General features: G+C 45.5%; 1 protein-coding gene across 6 annotated transcripts in view; it reads left to right on the top strand.

Annotated features, from left to right (window-relative positions):
* The first annotated feature begins 9,134 nt into the window (after positions 1 to 9,134).
* Positions 9,135 to 21,379, top strand: part of LOC107378702 (CUB and sushi domain-containing protein 3) — a 434,947-nt gene continuing 422,702 nt past the window's right edge. For all 6 annotated transcript variants that reach the window (XM_070550820.1, XM_070550818.1, XM_070550816.1 and 3 more), the window contains exon 1: positions 9,135 to 9,671. In XM_070550820.1, the coding sequence (XP_070406921.1) occupies positions 9,494 to 9,671 (178 nt within the window). In that variant the 5' untranslated portion in view covers positions 9,135 to 9,493. The remainder of the gene's footprint in view (positions 9,672 to 21,379) is intronic.

Genomic DNA, 21,379 nt, shown 5'->3' with positions numbered 1-21,379 from the left:
ACCCACCAGAACAGTGAGATGCTTCACTAATAACAAACCCTGGATCACCAGTGAACTGAAGAATCTGCTAAATGAGAAAAAAGTTCCTTCAAGGTGGGAGATAGGGAATTATTGAGGAGTGTACAGAAACAACTGACTATAAAGATCATAGACAGCAAGGAGGCATACAGGAAGAAGCTGGAGAACAAACTACAGAGTAACAATATCAGAGATGTCTGGTCAGGGATGAAGAAGATCACAGGCTTCAAGCAGAGGAAGGATTGCACAGATGGCAGCCTGGACACAGCCAATGAACTGAACAAGTTCTTCAATAGGTTTGGTTCATGAACAAACCCAGCATCCTCCTCGCCTGTCCCCAGCCAGTCAGACATCCCATCCTCCTCTGATCCAACATTTTCCTGTCACACGCCAGCTCTTTTGTCCTCTAACGCAGTCATGGACTCTTCTGGTTCTATAAATCTGTCTTCAACCAAGTCAGGAGATGCTACTGCCCCATTTACATCCCCCTCCCAGTTATATGTCTCTAGAAGTCAGATGAAGAGGCAGTTGGAGAGACTGAACAGGAACAAGGCTGCAGGTACAGATGGTGTCAGCCCCAGAGTACTGAAGGCATGTGCAGAGCAGCTCTGTGGGATTCTGCAGCACCTCTTCAACCTCAGCCTGGCCCAGGAGAAGGTTCCAGTCCTGTGGAAGACATCCTGCCTTGTTCCAGTTCCAAAGAAAACTCACCCATCAGTCAATGACGACTACAGACTGGTTGCCCTGACATCCCACATCATGAAGGTCCTGGAGAGACTCCTGTTGGTACACCTGAATAAGCAAACTAGGACATATCAGGACCGGCTGCAGTTTGCTTATCGCCATGGAGTTGGAGTTGAAGATGCCATCATCCAGCTGCTTCAACCAATCCACTGTCATCTAGACAAAGCAGGCAGCACTGTGAGGGTCATGTTCTTTGATTTCTCCAGTGCATTTAACACATTCCAGCCTGATGTACTTTGCTAGAAACTCCAGAAGACACAGGTGGGGGCCTCAACTATCACCTGGATTAAAGACTACCTGACAAAGACCACAGTTTGTGAGGCTGAAGAAGTGCACATCAAAGCAGACAATCAGTAACATTGGAGCACCACAGGGGACTGTACTCTCCCCATTCCTTTTCACCCTGTACACCTCAGACTTCCAGTACAAATCAGAGACCTGTCATCTACAGAAATACTCAGATGACTCTGCAGTTGTCAGGTGTATCAAAGATGGACAGGAAACTGAGTACAGAGAGCTGGTGGAACACTTTGTGGCATCTGACCTTGAATGTGAACAAAACAAAGGAGATGATTTTAGACTTCAGAAGAAACAGGGGGGAGTCAAACAGTGTTTCCATCATGGGAGAAGAAGTGGAGGTGGTTGAGGAATACAAATACCTTGGAGTTCACCTGGAAAACAGACTGGATTGGAGAAAGAACAGCGAAGTTGTTAACAAGAAGGGACACAGCAGACTGCACCTCTTGCACTTCTAGGCCCTTCAATGTCTGTAGCAAGATGCTGCAGATTTTCTGCAAGTCTGTTGTTGAGAGTGTAATCTCTTCAGCTTTCATCTGTTGGGGTAGTAGCATCAGAAGCAGGGACCTGAAAAGGCTCAACAGCCTAATAAAAAAGGCTGGTTCTGTTCTGGGGACGACTGTGGAACCGCTGGAGGAGATAATGCAAAGAAGGATTCTCCAGAGAATCAAGAAAATTATGGACAACCCTGAGCATTCTCTTCACAAGACTGTCTGACAAAGGAAGAGTGTCTTCAGTCAGAGGCTTCTTCAGTTTCGGTGCAACACTGACTGCTACTGGAGATCCTTCCTGCCAACAGCCATTGTAATTTACAATAACTCTTTGACAACTTGATTATTATTATTATTATGAGCTACTACAGCAATCAATTTCCCTCTGGGATTAATAAAGTATTTTTGAATTGAATTGAATTTTCATCAGGGTGCTCTGGTTCCACCGATATTCGTGGTGTTGGCGTCAGGTTTCCTGCTCATCGGCCTTGGAGGCTACCTGGCTTAATGGAAAATTAACGAGCTGTCGAGGAATATTGGCCTGATCCCAGAGCTCAGAGATGGTTTGCACCGCGCTGTGAATTCACAGACTCAAATAATTGTCGAGATGAATTGTAAGCTTGAGACTTTGGCAGAGATTCATTGTTTGGCACAAAAGATGGATGCCATCAAGGAGAGAGTGGACGAATCAGCATGGATTGGGATAGATTAACGTCCATTATTGGGATTTTGAGAGGTTGAGGACCAACAAACTGTAAGGCAGAGAGGAAATTATCTCTGTCTGGCCCCAAAACAATTTCTAATCGGAATCTGGGGTCCTTGAGCCAGCAAGGCCCCCAAAAAACCTCCCCCCTCAGAACATATGTGGAATGTGCCGTCGCTTTGGCAACTCAACTCTGTCTCCTTTCCCAGCCTGGGCGGGACTGCGGGAAGGCCGCTGAAACATCCAGGGTCACTGCAAACCTCCAACCCTCAATGCTCCTCCCCTATCCACACTGAGGTGACATGCGCTGCTTATCGTGGCTGCAGGAACTGAAGTGGGGATAGTCCCAACTCACCACCCCACCTAGTGGACACTTATGTTGTGTTGTCTGAAGTTTGTTGCATATCTGTCTGAGGTCTTTTTTTGCAGAGCAAAGCTGCCCTCCTGGTGGGAGGGTAACTCTGAAGTGCCTTTTTCCCCCTCTACCTGAACCAATCCTCATGCAACCCCTCTCATCTCTATTAAGGTAGCTCGACTCAGGGTTACGAATGACCACAGTCACCAATTCTTGTCATGTGTCTTGCCCATGTGTGTCTTGCCCATGTATGTCTGATCTCTGAATTGTGTGTACTGAAACAATAATTTCCCTCTGGGATTAATAAAGTATCTTTGATTGATTTGATTTGAATACGTTTCATCCTTTGATTTGGATTTCTGAGAAAAAAAGTACTCTTGCACCATATTCAGATATTTTTGGTTAACTGTATTTGTTAGCAAATTATCACATGAACAACTGGACAGATGTTAATCAATCTTAAGAAAGTCTTTCTTGAATGCACATCCACAACACATAGATGTAACCATCAGCTAAGTGACAACAACAAATACCTCATTATACCTCATTCAGTTCACTGCTGAAATGTCTGGTGTCATTTCACAGTTACTGATTACTTTCCTTCATGCTTGATGTTGCACCTTTTCTGAGTCACGGGGAGGATGTTCAAAATAAAACCTCACCTGCAGAAAGATCTGAGCTGAAGAGAAAACTGGTGGGCATGCAAAGCTGTTGCACTAATATCAATGCAAATAAACATCTGAATGCTAAGAGCAAATCCTCAGAGCATTTTGCAAAGGTAGAGAACTGACACAAAGGGTTTACACAACGAGCTTCTGAGGTGAAACGCACACACACATGCTATGCTGGTTAGGGGACACTTGATTTACCTTGGCTAAACTCTGTTTGCAAATGTAGAGCGAATTCTTAAAAGCAGAACCTTAAACAAGAGCATCATTTTCTACATACTGAGAGAAGTGTGTGTGTGTTTGTGTGTGTGTGTGTGTGTGTGTGTGTGTGTGTGTGTGTGTGTGTGTGTGTGTGTGTGTGTGTGAGTGAATGTGTGTGGGTGGGTGCACACATGAGATTTAGTTGCATGATGCTGACAACATTTAGGAAAGAAGCATCTTTTCCGCTCTGTTTTTGAGAGCTGTGAAACACTCCTGGGCTTACACTGAGACACAGCATAACAGGAATTTAAATAGCCATTTTTTTCCTCACCAGGGAAGGGAGTTTCAAAATATGGACACCAAGACACAATCACATTAAAAAAATCAACTCCTTTTTCCAGTTGATGTATTATTTAACCCCATTTCTGCCCTAAAGGTGCAGCTTTAAAGGTGATACAAAGGTGCTGCAGCACTTCAGCCTGAGTCTGATTAGCATGCCTGCCATGAAAGCCAGATTTTGTTGTGGACTCTCTGAAAGCTGCTACCTCCATAACCCAAGCAATTTCCTAATGCCAGTTGCACACATCTACAGGAAACACCCCTCTAATAAAAAAGGAATGACTCCTTTTTTCCCTTTTTTGTGGAGTGAACCCAAAAGCGTGCATTTGCAGTCGTCCTTCAATCAGCCACTTTTTCTCTTTGATCTTTAATTCACATAATAAAGTGTTTGTGTAACCCGTCTGTTCATTTTACATTTCAGGATATGAAGTGACCTTCTTTGAAGTTTGGTGAGCTGCAGTGGCAGCAGAGTCGCTTCTGCGAGCAGCTGTGTTTTTCTTTCTGGTTGTACCAGTTATTATTGAGATGGGAACTTTTAATCTCTTTAATAATTCAGTTTATCTTATTTAATGTCAAATATAAGTATATATGTATACTTTTTTATTTCTTCCCCAGTGTGAGTTGATTTGGTTCCATAATTAGAACCTAATAGAAATAAGGACAAACTCCCAGGCTGCTCAGAAAAGGGCTGTGAAAACATATGTTCTGATTTTGTCACACTTAAACGTTTCAGATCAGCAATCCCAGATAACCTGAGTGAAAACAAAATGTAGTTTTTAAATGACAGTTTCATTTATTTAGTGAAAACAGCCTTCCAGACCTGCTGCATTTTGGATTTACTTGTGTTATCTTAGTCTGTTGCTGGAATTTGTTTGCTGATCTCTAACATTTAAGTGTGACGGAAAGCCAGAAGAGAAGGGGGGAATAACTTTCCCGACACGGTTGCTTCCCTCTTCCTTGCTCTCTTCGTCTTTTTTTATTGCCGACCTTCATTCACCCGCCCCACGCCCTCCTCCTGCCCCTCCTTGTCACTTCCTTCTGCCCTTTAATTCACATCAGTTTTCTGTCTCACACCTTTGTTTTTGCCATCATCCTCCAATCAGTTCTCTTATTCTCTTGTTTTCCCTCAGCTCCTTGTGCTTTTATCTCTCACCCCCCTCCCCACACAGTTTCAGACTTTTCTCAGAAGATAAAAGGTTTAGGAATATTTAATGTCAAATGAGTGAACAAAGCATGTGAGCATCCACACAAGGCAGCTCAGATCTGACTGGAATGAAATAATAAAAAGCTTAATGAAGAAATTGTGCATAACAATGAGCCAAGACTCAAACTGTGTGAACAATCATGTGCAGAACGATGTCACATATCAAAATATTGTGTAATTCATATTTTATGAAGCTTTCTTTGGACTAAAAATGGATCAAGAACTGGTTTTGATGTTCTTCACGTCACTTTTTATCCACATTTACTCAGACTGAACTCTTTACCGTGACTCGTAGCTCCGAGTGTCGCCCTGAGCAAGATACTTGCGCCGTGCTGAAGATGATCTCGCCCGGCACGTCAGGGAAACTGTCAATGCAATTTTCTGTAAGCTGCTGCACAGTGAGGCGTAAAGGTGTGCTTTTGTTTAATTGAAAGCTCAACATGGCAACGTAAAACTGGATCCATGCAAAAGAGGAAAAAGGATGTTTCAATTATAAATTCTACCTTAGCGTTTCACTTTTCAGGTATTCCATTGTTCCCAGTCACTGGAGTGGGAACACCACTCCAGTGACTCCTAGGTCCAGAAACACTATACACTTCTAGAGTCAAAAGTTCAAAAGTTTTATTTGAGGCATCCTAACTGCCTTTGTCACTCATAAGCACAGATTTCAGCTCTACTTGTTTGCATTTACTTTCTACTTGTGTTCAGTGAAGTATAACCCAAACACCGGTGTCTATTGTTGCATCTGTGAGTGTGTGTGCTTGTGTGTGTGTGCGTGCATGCATTTGTGTGTGTGCGTAAATGTGTGTGTGTGTGCATGCATTTGTGTGTGTGCATGCATGTGTGTCTGTGTGTGTGTGTGTGCATTTGTGTGTGTGCGTGCATGTGTGTGTGTGTGTGTGTGTGTGTGCATTTGTGTGTGTGCGTGCATGTGTGGGTGTGTGTGTGCGTGTGTGCATGTGTGTGTGTGTGTGCACACATTTGTGTGTGTGCATGCGTGTGTGCATGTGTGTCTGTTCGCATGCATTTGTGTGTGCATGCATGTGTGTCTGTGTGTGCACACGCATTTGTGTGTGTGTGTGTGTGTGCGCGTGCGCACGCATTTGTGTGTGTGCGTGCATGTGTGTCTGTGTGTGTGTGCATGTGTGTGCAAGCTTTTTTGTGTGGGCGTGTGTATGTGTGTGTGTGTGAGAGAAACCACGTTCAACAGTTAAATTTGACCCTACTAATCCGACCCCGCTGCTTACTCTATTAACGCCCCACCAGCTGCACTTTGCCCCAACACTCGGAGAGAAATAAACACACAGAAAACACAACTCAGGCGTGAAGAATTCCTCTTAGATGCCAAAGCATGTACCATCCCAACACATGTTCATGGAAAGAGACACGCCCTGCGGGACAAAAGTGTAGATACACATAAATAATCTGACACTTTTATTTACACTTGCACATGCATTCATGCATACCATCTGAATGTGCACGGTGCATACGCACAAAGACAGCTGCAGAACAGACTAGGCCCGAGTACCCTCTGGGAAGACTTTTGGTTGGTGAGCAGAACACAGAAACTTTCCCCGGCGTCTGTTCTTTTGCTAATCGGAACATGCTGCCCAGACTCATAAGTGCGACCTTCTGGGACCCCGAGGGACAAATCAGAGGAGGCGCAGCGGCTGCAACAGTTTGACTGGCTGTTTAGTGACTTGGCAGATATTTTGGCCAGTTAGCTGACCCACTCTGTTCATGCTGCTGCAGAGGTCAGTGAGTAATGGTGCATTAAACTGATGGATAGCTTCTCTGTATGAGTTCAATCTTGCAAATATTTGCACATGTGCATTCTATGTGCAACAGCATGTCCGTGTGTTTAATTTGGCATGTATGAGCAATCAATGCATACAAGGACTCACGCAAAACAACAGGGAGGGGGCTGTCCCATTGCTCATCAGACATCAAGCAAGAGGTGGCAAGAGGCATCGATATGGCCAAAGCTCATTCTCCTGGGCCCACCTGTCGATTACACTGGTGAAGACAAGCTGCTTGTGCCTCAATCCATCCTCCGCAGCTTCCTGTGGGCCTGTAGACACCTGAAGAATTCTGATACCAGCAGGGAATAAGGGACCTCCTGCACACACAGTCAGATACACACCGGTTTGTTGCTGCTGCATAATCCATTGTGTTACATAACTCTCCAGAGGGATACAAATGTATCGCCCATGTGGCAGCAACTTAGTTCATGCGTGCTGAATGCAATTGACTATCATCAAGGTGTTCACCGAAACATCCATCCATCAATTTTCTGAACCCGCTTGTCCATGTAGGGTCGCACGGGGGTGGGATGGGGGGTGGGGGGGCTCTTGCTGCAAGGCAACAGCTCTAACCACTGCGCCACTGTGCAGCCCATTCACAGAAACATGCAAAATGTGATGTACACAAAGCTCCTCTGTGGATTTTATTCACTTGGCAGAGTTAATAACTCCAAACAAAGTGTATCACTAGAAATACCAGTTTTACACCTTTATAGGCACAACTTACTCTCAAAACCTGACTATTGCAGGTATGATTGCTGTGATTTATAGTTTCTAAGAGTTCCTGAATATATGTCAAAAGGCCAATACTTCAACAGAATTCTGCTGATTTAGAGATTAAATCAGATTCAAGATGCAAGTTTATTCTCTCAGTTAATTATTGTTTATTAATGAAGCGTGTCAATCAATCAGTTAAAAATAATATGAGTAAAGACAATAATCTAAATAAGGATTAACATAATTTAAAACAAATAAAACCTATAAATTACAACAAAGTCTGATAAATAAGTAATAATAACCCAAATCTTATAAAGCTAGTTAAATAAACAGATGTTTAATTTTGATTAATGACATCATTAACTCCGCCTACACCTGTGTTCACACCTGTGTTAGCGCAGACTTTAATCAGATCTTCATGCTGCTGTTCTGGTTCAGTTCTGCTTCTGTTTGCAGGTTTTAACCGTTTCCGGGTCTGCACCTCCGCCTCCTGATGACAGGAGCGCATGCGGCGCCAGTCTGTGGCTTCAGCACCATGGACAGCTCCCGGGCTGCTTCTTCAAAACTAATTTACAGCTTTCCGGATGGACTCCTCCTGCTGACTTAACGCAAATAAATCTTGCTAATAGAGCACAAATTATTGATTACTATGAAGGTCATATCAACCACAACTAATGCATCCGCAGTATTCAAACCCAGAGCTGATGCCATTGATTTAAACCTCATCTGATTTCTGCGCTGCTGCATCAGAGACTCAGATTTTATTTATTTTATAATTCAGACTGTTAATCCAGATATAATGAAGATTATGAGCCACAGCATAACCAGAAGAGCTGGAGATGAGCAATCAGACCCCCCCCCCCCCTCACCGACCCCCCTCAAATTAAAGGTCGATGACTCTCCCGAAGCTAGGTGGCAGAAGAGCCACACTGCAGCTCTGCGCCGTCATCATTCCATCTTTGCATTGCAAATAGCCCAGCCCCATCAGCCCCAATAACGGAGCCGCTCCATCTCTGAAATGAAAATCAGAGTTATGGTGGGATTGCCAGCGAGGTGGATTTTCTTTCATCAGCTTTCGGGACGGGATGCTGCCTGTCTAAGTGCCCCCCGCACACACACATGCACACGCACACGCACGTGCGCGCACACACACACACACACACACACACACACAAATGACATGTATGTCTCACGTGAGATGAATTAACAGGTTTCATTTCTCCTCTAGGATTTACATTCCTCCCGGCTTTTCTCTCTCCACCGCCCACACCTCTCCGTTTCCACACACACACACACACACACACACACACACACACACACACACACACACACACACACACACACACACACACACACACACACACACACACACACACACGCGCACACACACACGCGCGCGCGCACACACACACACACACACACACACACACACACACACACACACACACACACACACACACACACACACACACACACACACACACACAGGGCAATCTCCCCACCACATTCTTTCTTTCTCTTTCACTCTCTCTCTCTCTCTCTCTCTCTCTCTCTCTCTCTCTCTCTCTCTCTCTCTCTCTCTCTCTCTCTCTCTGCCTGCTTTGATTTCCGATCCATGAAGGTTGCCTTCAAATTCGGACTCATCTCCACCCTCAGCTGCTTTACCGGGTTTTTATGTATTCATCTTTAGTAGGAGGGGGGTGAAGATGCTGAGCAGCAGACGCCGGTGCGCGTCTACAGAGATCCTCACACTTGATGCCCCTCTCAGCAGAGATGGTTGAGCCCTCGTCCAGGTTGCTGTGTTCCTCTCCAAAAACCCAGTCTCACTCACTCCTCTCCTATCAGCTGACGCTGCGCGGCGGGCGGCTCGGTCTGCTTCTCCTGTGAGGAGGGAACCCACTTCGACCTGCCACAGCGAGACGCCAGGCTGCACGCTTATGTTGTAGTTGAGAACATGAAGGGGATTTACAGGGACGGATCCTACGACGGATCTATTGAACTGCGGGACGTTTTCAACAGGAGATGCGTTAAATGTGGCCGGAGGGACTTTGTTCAAGCCAAAACGATGCGGATTAGGACGGGAGTTGTTTTCTGGAACCTCATCTTTTCACTGATGTTCACTTGTGTGAAAGGTACGAGCCACTGCAGCAATTCTCTGTTCTTAATGCGCCTCAATGTGTGTGCGTGTTTGTGCGCGCGCGTGTGGGGAGAAATCAAAAGCTTTAATGTTTCAGACGTGCGCAAATGAGGCGGCCGCGGCGCTCTGGATGGACTTTTTCAGGGGCGCATTTCGGCGGTTTTGCGCTCAATGCAGGCTTTGACTGAGCCGCTCAATAGGGGTTCTTGCGGTAGCCTACGCTCTTTCTAATAGCCTACGTGAGCTGCTTTGCTTAGTGGGCTAACTAGTGAATTGTTGAGCCGCAAGTGCACACACTGCAGATTTCTCAGAAGATTCTGATTGATTGGGAAAGAAAGCAGCCTCTTTTGAGCGGCTGAGTTTATAGATGAGGGGATTTGCGTCAGGCCAGGATGGAACTGAAAGCATGCAGGGGCCGAGGTAATAAGTGGAACCAATCTGGTGACTGGTGTTTATCGGACTTGGAAGTGTGAGCAGGTGAAAGGTGGGCTTGTTAGCATTCAAGAGACTCTCTTTCTCTCTCTCTCTCTCTCTCTCGCTCTGTCTCTCAGGGTCTGCTCTAATCCCTAACATAAAAGCATTCAAACCAGGACTTTTAGAAATCAGACTTTCTGAGACATTCGACCTCAGTTTCTGGTTTCCTGCTGAATCCAGTTTATTGGCCTTATGGAAAAGATAGAAGCTGATAAAATGATAATTTTTGACTCAGCACCAGTGTCTCTGTGTTGCACGTGAAACTCTTATTCTGGTTGGAATTAAAACCACAAGGAAGGAAAATGAATCAATCACCCCCCCCCCCTCAAAACACCGACCTGTGTTCTACCTGTGAGGCAGCAAGCATACCTAGTTATCTGTTGAATGCATGTATGTGTTTCTGAGCAGATACCAATTTACATGCAGATTTACACACACACACACACACACACACACACACACACACACACACACACACACACACACACACACACACACACACACACACACACACACACACACACACACACACACACACATCTTGAGTAATTCTCATGTCTGTCTTTTGGGGGTGGATGTGCAGCATAACAGCGCTGAGACAAGAGCGAGTTGACTGGAGCCGAGTCGGTGCTGTTTCATCACCACCCACATTGAGGCAATGTCAAACCTTGAGGCCGTTGCCAATCCTCCTGGTTCTATTACTTATTAGGGAGGCAGCCGGCCGGGAATTGGCTAGTGAGAGAAGGGGGAGTCTGAGGAGGAGGGGGAGGGGGAGGCCTTGCTCCCCTCTTTTGGAATTAAGGAACTGCTGGTCCTCTGCTCTGTCGGGTGACACACTGTTTGCAGAGTTGAATAAAAACATGAAATATAGATTATAGATTAAATTTTTTATGTTGTCACGAAAACAAAACCAAGAGAATCTTATCTAGACACGAGACCGGGTCAGGATCCAGGAGCACGGTTTTGATTCTCAGTTCTACTGCTTAAACTAGATCATTTATCCACTCTTCACATGCGTTGTGTCATCTGATCATAAACCAAATGCATTTTAGATAAAACCCAAGTTCATACACTCGGAAATTAAAGCTCAGCTATCAGACCGTTCAGTTGTCGTTCTCACTGAACCACCACACTTCCCTGGGTTCTCCACTCATCACACCTCTGGTGTGAGAGGTTCTCCGCTCAGTAATATGAGAGCAGGAGAAACAGCCGGCTGCTACCTCTTCAACTTTAGGACAAGCTACCAGAGTGTGAAAAAGAAAAACAGTCACGGACAACAAAAGACATTTGGACCTAGAAAACTATGACTGGTGTTTAGCGCTATCTAGTTTACTCTGGCGTAGTGGGTTTCTGGTTCTGGCAGAAGCGTCTCAATGAAGATACCCAAGGAGAGGGATCAGTGTTCCTCAACTGCACCAAAACATTCTTAATCTTTGCATATTAGAAACTTCCAGGTTTTATTCCAACATGAATCACATCGTGGACGTTTGTAACAAAAGGCTCATTGCAGCTCATACAGTCACAGCTTTGTGAGATGCTCTTAGACTTAGAATGTTTAGAGTCATGGCCAAGCTTCCTGCATCTATTTGTTCTCAGATAACCAATGACTGGGAGCTTGACTGAACCAGTTTTGGATTGGGCTTTTCTCAGATGGACTGGGTTTTTGGTTCATGCCTGTGGTGCGAAAGCAGGAATGAGCTGGAAGTTGAGAGCAGAGGACGCTAATGTCTCCAACATTACAGGGATCCGTTAGCATCAGGAGAAATGTATCCATCTGGTTTTGTGATTACAAAGGATCCGAAGAGTCCAAAACAAATCAAAGCAACTTTTGTTCAAAATCTAAAAAACTTGATTTTGACTATTACCTATAAATAATAAAATCATGCATTTTCCTGGGGAAATGTATAAAAACATGCTTCCCAGATTTACTCTTGTGTCAAAAAGGAGTTTTTTAATTTAATTTTTATTTTATTTTCCAATGAAAAGTCAGTAATTACTGGTAGTCAGGTGATTCCTGAACATACGATAATCTGGTCACTAAGCCACAGATGAAGACTTTATCTCAAAGTGATTATGTAAACAAGACGGAATGGCTACAGAGGCTAATCTGGATTACAATTTGTGTAATTATACTCTATCTACAAGGAATGTGGTACAGGACTTTATTCCTCAGCCTCCAAGGTTCCTGATCTCCTCATGAGCAGCCATGAGAAGTAGATTTTGTTCACTGCTTGTATCACATCCCAGCGTACGTTCCCTCACTGACCTCCTGTCTTTGGTTTTAGACGTGGGCTGAGCTCTTAGGAGCTGCTGATGAGTCTCCGTGAAGGTCGGATACAGCTTACTGACTCTGCTTAAGTCACTTACAATATAGGCAGTTCTCCTGGCGATGAGATATTGGCAATATCTTGTCTTCAGGAAGAAAAATAGCCAACAGTTTGTTGAGATTAAATGTAATAGGTTCACTGGAGGCTGCTTCCCAAGTCAAGGCCACAGATTCAAGGTGGACTGCATCTTACATCTCCGGAGACCATTTTTCCCTGACTGGATTAATATCTCTCTGTTAAATCCCTACAGTGACATGCTTGATACTAAAAATGTCTCCATTTTTTTCAACTTGGTCATCAGTGAGTAAAATCTGCAAAAGCTGATATGGGAGAAGTTTGCTGTCACATCGCTCCTCAGATATGGTGTTGAAACTACTTTTTTAAAGACGGAATACAAATGAGCTTTTGAGTGAGACCGAACTATTAAACCAATATCTGCAGGTATAATGAGGCTTTGCAGATTCATGTCAAGTCCAGTTATGGAGTCCCAATTGCTTTTGATGCACTGTAACCATTTAAGTTCTCATTCCCACCATGTCTTTATCTGTTTGGTCCACAGATACTTTAGTTTGTTTCTGTTTCTGGATGTTTGATACGAACAGACATAGCTAATCATCAGTACGATAAAAGCTGAGAATAAGCAGGAGATTTGATTCATCTGTGGCTCTGGTTAGCCCTGCTGAAGCCTGAACCCTGAATGTTGCCTTTCAGGCGTTATAATGGCAGACCGCTGCTCCTCAGGAATGAATCAAAAGCAGAAAAAAATATTTCCCTAAAGGGATTATAAGGTTTCAATTATATTTTCCTCTACCCAAAACTGTCACAAGTAAACATTTATTCATATTAAAAATGCTGTAATGAACAGTTTCTATCTAGTGTTCATATCTATTACATCTAATCAAATCACAGGTTTATATCTAAAGTACTTGTGGCACCTGCTGTATCTGCCGACCCTATCTACTCATGGTGTTTATCAAATCTGTCCTATCTACTGTATCTATAGTCCTGCCTACTGTATCTGTCATCTACAGTGTCTATACCAAACACATAAGCTACTGCATCCATTGTCTCTGCAGAATTAATTGCAGTTTACATAACTGAGTACGGTATTCATAGTACGTACTATATCTGTTTATCATATTCATCACATCTAGAGCCAGATCTGTTAGATGCATCGATCATGTCTATAGATGTCTTTGTATAAAATGGCATCATCTACTGCATCTATTTTATCTATCAACCACATCTTCGGTCATTCGTTCATAAATTTTTCACTCCTGAGCAGGGTCACAGACGCTGGCGTCCAAACCACAGGAAAAAAGGAAAAAGACTTCCAATCCATCACAGAGGCATGTGAGACATGAAGGGACAGTTCAGACGGTGTCGTTCAAATAGCATGCCTGGTTTTGTTCTGTGGGAGGAAATCAGAGTGCCTGGACCCCCTCTTCCCCACCCACACACACACACACTCGAAGAACGTGTGGTCTTTGTGAAGAAAGGCCACAGTTGGGATTTGCACCTGTGACCTTCTTGCTGCGAGGCGACAGTGCAGCTCTCTAGATCTATATCACACGTGTCCTTCCACCAGCTCCATCTGTGAAACCTATCTACTATATTCTATCTTCAGTCACTTTAACCATCTGTTGTGCTTCCTGTGAAAAAGAAGATTGTGTTAAATTGATTACAAATATCTCAAAGGGTGATAATTACATGATTAATCATTTCTTTCACTCCCTAATATTTTATTTTGACAGCACAACAGATTGTCTACGCACCTTCTTACCGGCAGACCGAGTCAGACAGAATTTATGGTTTAATCTGCTTCTGAGATGCACAAAGACCAAAACGTCAGAAGAAAGAAGTGTTTATTTATTTATTTATCAGCACCAAATTGCCATTAACTGACGTTGCTGCTTTGAACACTTCCTGGGTTCCTTTGTGGGAACAAAACCCTTTGCGGGGTGTTAAAGTGTGCTTTCAAGCGAGAAAACAGATTCAGACTTCTGCAGAAAAATTATCGATCGCCTGTTAATGTGATTTCAGGCCGCCGTGCCGTCTACATCACCCTTTCATCCCGGCCACAAGAGCCACAGCTCTAAAAGCACATTTCCATCCACCTTTGTCCGCTGCATTAAGAAAAGGTGCAGCACACGAGTGTGTTATTAATAAATGTGGAACCGTTTAGGTTTCTGTTCTCGTGTCAGAACCCGCGTGCTGCTGTTATTTCCCCACTGAAGCTCGATCTGAGTTGAGTCACAAGACTTGATACAAGGATACGCACTGTCACAGGAAGGGTGAACACCAGTCCAACGACTATCATCTCACTGCAGAGAAAAAATAAATGTGACAGCAATTTCAGAACTGCACTTTCAGTCTAACCTGTGGAAATTGCGAGTACTGACAGCAGCAGTCAGTTAAAAGAGGGAGAATTTTATTTTACTTTTCTGGATGTCTGTTTACAAAAGACAATTAAAAAACATGCAAAATATTATGTATGCACATATTTGATTATTCTATTTGGTATTTTAGCAAAATTTTATATTTTGGAACATTTTAAGTTGGTTTCTACTAAAACTGCCAGATGCAAATTAAATAAAATTTAAGGCGCGTTGGTTTGGATATGAGGACTTGGTAACGGGCAGGTTGACACATCACTCTGAACATCTGTCTCATTTTCACAGTTTCACTGACATGTTTAGTAAGTAAGAATTAAGTTTAGTCATTTAGGGAAGTGGTTGGTCTGAGCGGACCTCACCGTTTTCAGTCTGAATTAAGAGTCTCGAGCTTCCAGTGAAACAAGCGTTTGTGCTCGCTGATGTAGCAATCACACACAACTGCTCAGAGGTTACGGCTGCTCAGGACAGTGAACACGGCCCCTGCCCTTCCACATCGAGAAATGCAGCACCATTTCTGCTAACCCTGTAAAGTCTAATGAGCTCAGTGAGTTAAATCATGTTTCTGTAGTTCTGAAGCTGCAGGTTTGATCGCTTTTTAGGCCTCAGGGTTTCTCACAGATGGTTTTCTTTCTTGTGCTTTTCTAGCAGACAAAATAGCAATTAAAAAAAATACATCTAACCCATTTTATCTGGGAAGCATGTCCAGTGCCTGTCAGCGATGGATTGTCTTGACCTTGATTCAGTCTTGATACAGAATTCTGTTTCTTTTATTGCCGTTTTTCGCTGAAGCAATAGAAACTGATAACTTCAGGGGCAATATACCTTTTCCTCAAATAGGATGGTACATTTAAATATGCATTCTATGAGTGAGTACGAATCAAAAAGAGAATAACCTGATACATGCAGACGAATCCTTTTGGAATATTTGATGCAGTAGTAACCAGGAAGATCCAGCACCACCCTGGAATCTGGTTGGCTGGTATTAGGCTGGTCGCCCCGTAATCGGAAGGTTGCAGTTCGAGTCCCGCTCAGTCTGTCGCTGTCGTTGTGTCCTTGGGCAAGACACTTAACCCATGTTGCCTGCTGGTGGTGGTCGGAGGGACCGGTGGCGCCTGTGCTCAGCAGCCTCGCCTCTGTCATTGCGCCCCAGGGCAGCTGTGGTTACATCGTAGTTCATCATCATCAGTGTGTGAATGGGTGTGTGAATGGGTGAATGACTGATTGTGTTGTAAAGCACCTTGGGGGGTTCCAGGACTCTAGAAGGTGCTATATCAAATACAGGCCATTTACCATTTTGGTCCTTCTCTTGTTTTCCTTACTCTGACACTGTCAAAAACATTCACCCTTCCATTCTGTTTCACCTATAATCAAATATTGGGTTGGAGATAAGGAGAGTTTTGGGTCTCATCCCAGTGGAACAAACCCCAGAGGAAGATAGGAAGGAGGTGTCAACATATCCAAATCATTTTTGGGTTAGGGTTATGGTCTATATTTTTAATCGTAAGAGGAAGCTAGAACACAGACCAAACAGCAAATGCAGATGTTTAACAACTGGAGAAACTTGAGCATGGGTCACACGGCAAGATAATTGTGACCCAATTCTAACAATCTTAAAGATGCAACCCAATCAGATTGTCATGTTGTGGTGTAAATACCTAACCCATGACATACAGAATCAACACAGAGACTTGGTTAAAAGGTTTGAATAATTTATTAAAAAGGGGAACCAAGGGAGCAGCATAAACGTAGCTGAGATCTTCAAACAGGAATCCAGTGCAGGGATCTGCGGACAGATAGGAGTAAGATCCAACTCGAGGGTGGTAACAGGGAATCAGAGTTATGTGGAGGACTTACAGTATGGAGAGAGGGAATCGCTTGAAGGGGGAGTGGTCCGGTCTGGGTTGAATGGGTTACCCTGAGGCTGAGATCCAGAGAGTTAGACGTGGAGGGAGCTGAGCTTGAAGACGTGTAAATCCGGGAGGGCATAGGTGGGCTACCGGTGGTGGTTCTGGTCAGGGTGAGACTGAGGGACGAGCGGGGTTGGAGTTCCAGAATGCTGCCAGTCTGGGATGAGGGTGGAGGTTTGTCTGGGAACAAGAGCAGGAAGGTAAAAATGCTAAAATCCAATATTTTTATTTATTTATTTTTTTGTTTATTTCAAACAAAAAAAAAAACACACAATTAAAAAAACAATATTAAAAAAAAACATCAAAATCTCAAAAGGTCTAAGAGCTCGAATCTAATACGCGAAGTGGCTGTTAGAAGGCACCCAGGTAGAGTAATCATCCAGCGAAGTGAAGGTGTCTCTCAGCTGCTTAAATGCTCCCTGGCCGGCTGATGAGCAGATAGTCTGCAGCTTGGCCACCTCCGGACACACCCGCCTGCAGAAGGAAACTCAAAACCAAAGAGTGATGGCAGAAACAACCCAGACCGTGACACAGATTCAATTCAGTTTCAAATAAGTTTATTTATAAAGCGCCAAATCAGGACAAGAGTCGTCTCAAGGACCTTCACACAGTAAACATCCCACTACAGGTCAGTTCATTTTGCCAATCAGTAAAAAGTTTCCTGTATAAGGAAGCCAGCAGGTTGCATCGAGTCACTGACTAGTGTCAGAGTCTTTACAGCAATCTTCATACTAAGCAAGCATGCAGTGACAGTGGAGAGGAAAACTCCCTTTTAACAGGAAGAAAGGAAGATAATCCTACCATTTGTGGAGTGAGAGCACCAATCCTATCATAACTCCAGGCATTCCAACATGTTCTCTTACTTCTGTCTGATTTTGGAGGACAAGCAAACGTGCTGCCTGTTGAATGTGACTTTTAGCCAATCAGGTGAAGCGACAGAAGCAAACTGCCCACTCCAAAGTCACGTTGGATCTGGTGAGATTTCCTGTTTAACCGGAGAATACCTGTGTGTGAAATCAATGTGTGTCCAGTGTGTAGTAACCGGAGCATTGCCACATGCAGCAGGAGCGAAACTGGTACATTTGGGATTTTTCATCATCACACATCGAGTCTCTCATGCGTGGAAAATTGTCTGACAGTTTAAAACCTGCATTGTGAACCGGCCCCAAAAACTGTGCCCTGATACCATTCCCACCTCTTCCTGATCATCTGAAACATTCAACAAAAAGTTTACTAAAGAGTCAGCAAATAAAGCAGTTTTGAGTCAAGTTCCACGTATTTAAGAATAGTGAGCTATGCTTGCTCAAAGTTTTATTCATGTAGGAGGAAATGCGGGACAAAGCTCAATGCATCTTTATCCATTATTTACTCCAGGTTACTGTTGTGGAGTCAAGCTCTGTTTTCACTTTCCAAACCGTTTAACCAAAGAGGTTACAAGTACAGCAAAGTTGCAGAAGATTCATGAGCAGCTACTGCCTGCAGGTGGAGAAAGTGTTAAATCTGCAGCAGCTGGTACTTTTTTGCATGCTTGATCTAAATCTGCAGAACTAAACTGCTGCCTCCATTACTTTTCTTTTCCTGCAGGGCCAGGAGGCTGTGTGGAAATGTCGTCGTCGTCGTCGTCGTCTTCCTCCGCTTATCCGGGTCCGGGTCGCGGGGGCAGCATCCCAACTAGGGAGCTCCAGGCCGTCCTCTCCCCGGCCTTGTCCACCAGCTCCTCCGGCAGGACCCCAAGGCGTTCCCGGACCAGATTGGAGATGTAACTTCTCCAACGTGTCCTGGGTCGACCCGGGGGCCTTCTGCCGGCAGGACATGCCCGAAACACCTCCCCGGGGAGGCGTCCAGGAGGCATCCTGACCAGATGCCCAAACCACCTCAACTGGCTCCTTTCGATCCGGAGGAGCAGCGGTTCTACTCCGAGTCCCTCCCGAATGTCCGAGCTCCTCACCCTATCTCTAAGGCTGAGCCCGGCCACCCTACGGAGGAAACTCATTTCGGCCGCTTGTATCCGCGATCTCGTTCTTTCGGTCATTACCCAAAGCTCATGACCATAGGTGAGGATTGGGACGTAGATCGACCGGTAAATCGAGAGCCTGGCTTTCTTGCTCAGCTCCCTCTTCCCCACGACAGATCGGCTCAGCGTCCGCATCACTGCAGACGCCGAACCAATCCGCCTGTCGATCTCCCGATCCCTCCTACCCTCACTCGTGAACAAGACCCCGAGATACTTAAACTCCTCCACTTGAGGTAGGACCTCTCCCCCGACCCGGAGGTGGCAAGCCACCCTTTTCCGGTCGAGAACCATGGTCTCAGATTTGGAGGTGCTGATCCTCATCCCAGCCGCTTCACATTCGGCCGCGAACCTACCCAGCAAGAGCTGAAGGTCAGAGCTGGATGAAGCTAGGAGGACCACATCATCCGCAAAAAGCAGAGACGAGATTCTCCTGCCACCAAACTCGACACACTCCACACCACGGCTGCGTCTAGAAATTCTGTCCATAAAAGTGATGAACAGAACCGGTGACAAAGGGCAGCCCTGGCGGAGTCCAACCCTCACTGGGAACAGGTCCGACTTACTACCGGCTATGCGGACCAAACTCACGCTCCTCTGGTAAAGGGACTGAATGGCCCTTAACAGAAAGCCACCCACCCCATACTCCTGGAGCGTCCCCCACAGGGTGCCCCTGGGGACACGGTCATAAGCCTTCTCCAAATCCACAAAGCACATGTGGATTGGTTGGGCAAACTCCCATGCCCCCTCCATCACCCTTGCAAGGGTATAGAGCTGGTCCACAGTTCCACGGCCAGGACGAAAACCACATTGCTCCTCCTCTATCTGAGATTCAACTATCGATCGGACCCTCCTCTCCAGTACCTTGGCGTAGACCTTTCCAGGGAGGCTGAGGAGTGTGATCCCCCTATAGTTGGAACACACCCTCAGGTCACCCTTCTTAAAGATGGGGACCACCACCCCGGTCTGCCACTCCCTAGGAACTGCCCCCGATGACCACGCAATGTTGTAGAGACGTGTCAACCATGACAGCCCTACAACATCCATAGCCTTGAGATACCCAGGACGAACCTCATCCGCCCCCGGGGCTCCGCCGCTGTGTAGTTGTTTGACTACCTCAGCAACTTCTGCCCCCGAGATCGGACAGTCCATCCCCAGGCCTCCCAGCTCTGGTTCCTCCTCGGAATGCGCATTGGTGGGATTGAGGAGCTCCTCAAAGTATTCCTTCCACCGTCCGACTATAGCCTCAGTTGACGTCAGCAGCTCCCCATCCCCACTGTAAACAGTGTGAGCGAGTTGCTGCCTTCCTCTCCTGAGGCGCCGGACAGTTTGCCAGAACCTCTTTGGAGCCGATCGATAGTCTTTCTCCATGGCCTCACCAAACTCCTCCCACGCCCGAGATTTTGCCTCGGCAACTGCCACTGCTGCACCCCGCTTGGCTATCCGGTACCTGTCTGCTGCCTCCGGAGACCCACAGACCAGCCACGCCCTGTAGGCCTCCTTCTTCAGCCTGACGGCTCCCCGAACCTCTGGTGTCCACCAGCGGGTACGGGGGTTGCCACCACGACTGGCACCGGCCACCTTACGACCACAGCTAGCAACAGCCGCCTCGACAATCGCAGAGTGGAACAAGGCCCACTCGGACTCAATGTCCCCCACTGCTCTCGGGACGTGGTCAAAGCTCTGCCGGAGGTGGGAGTTGAAGACCGTCTTGACAGGTTCTTCTGCCAGGCGTTCCCAGCAGACCCTCACTATGCGTTTGGGTCTGCCAGGTCTACGCGGCATGTTCCCTTGCCATCTGATCCAACTCACCACCAGGTGGTGATCAGTTGACAGCTCCGCCCCTCTCTTCACTCGGGTGTCCAAAACATACGGCCGCAGGTCAGATGATACGACTACAAAATCTATCATCGACCTGTGTGGTAATGGTCAAACAAATTAAGGAGAAAATACACACCCAGCTGAACATTAATAAGGCTGTTTGTGAGCCTGTAACTATGTTGCAGGCAAGTTTCAACTGGAAGGAGATGTCTACCCAGAGAGTAAAGACTGTCGAATAATGTTTTAGCCTCTGCCAGTGTCTACAGGTAGAAGAAGACAGACTGTTCGTTTTATCTTCTTCTCCGTTTCCCTTTTCAGGGGAAGCCAAGGGTTGATGTTTGTGTTTGTTTGGGAGATTGGAGGCTAGAGAGACAAGCATCCTATTAGATGTGCGGTTGGCTCACACTTTTGTGTTGTACAGCAGCTCTCACTGTGGTGGTCTGGCATTGGGCGCAATATAGCTCAGCTGCTACTTTGAGACGGTTACTGGTGTCTAGCCATAAAACACTGGATCTACTGGGAAGGAGCTGAAGCATCAGCAGCACGCTGATTTGGGGAAACAGTTATTATACTTGGCTACAAGAATCACATAATCACTCTGTGAGTGTGCATTTGCTCATGTGCCAGCTGTGTTTGTGTGGCGATGTATTTGAATGTAGCATTTTTCACCTCAGCGGTTGGCAATTTAAAACCACCAAATGGAATATTTCTGTACCCGTTTTCCAAATTGCACCGACACACTCATGAGGTAATAGTCATTCGCTAGA

The sequence above is a fragment of the Nothobranchius furzeri genome, chromosome 5 (genome assembly GCF_043380555.1).
Source record: "Nothobranchius furzeri strain GRZ-AD chromosome 5, NfurGRZ-RIMD1, whole genome shotgun sequence".
NCBI classification, from domain to species: domain Eukaryota; kingdom Metazoa; phylum Chordata; class Actinopteri; order Cyprinodontiformes; family Nothobranchiidae; genus Nothobranchius; species Nothobranchius furzeri.
Note: the sequence above shows the minus strand (reverse complement) of the source record. Positions and strands in the feature narration are given on the sequence as shown.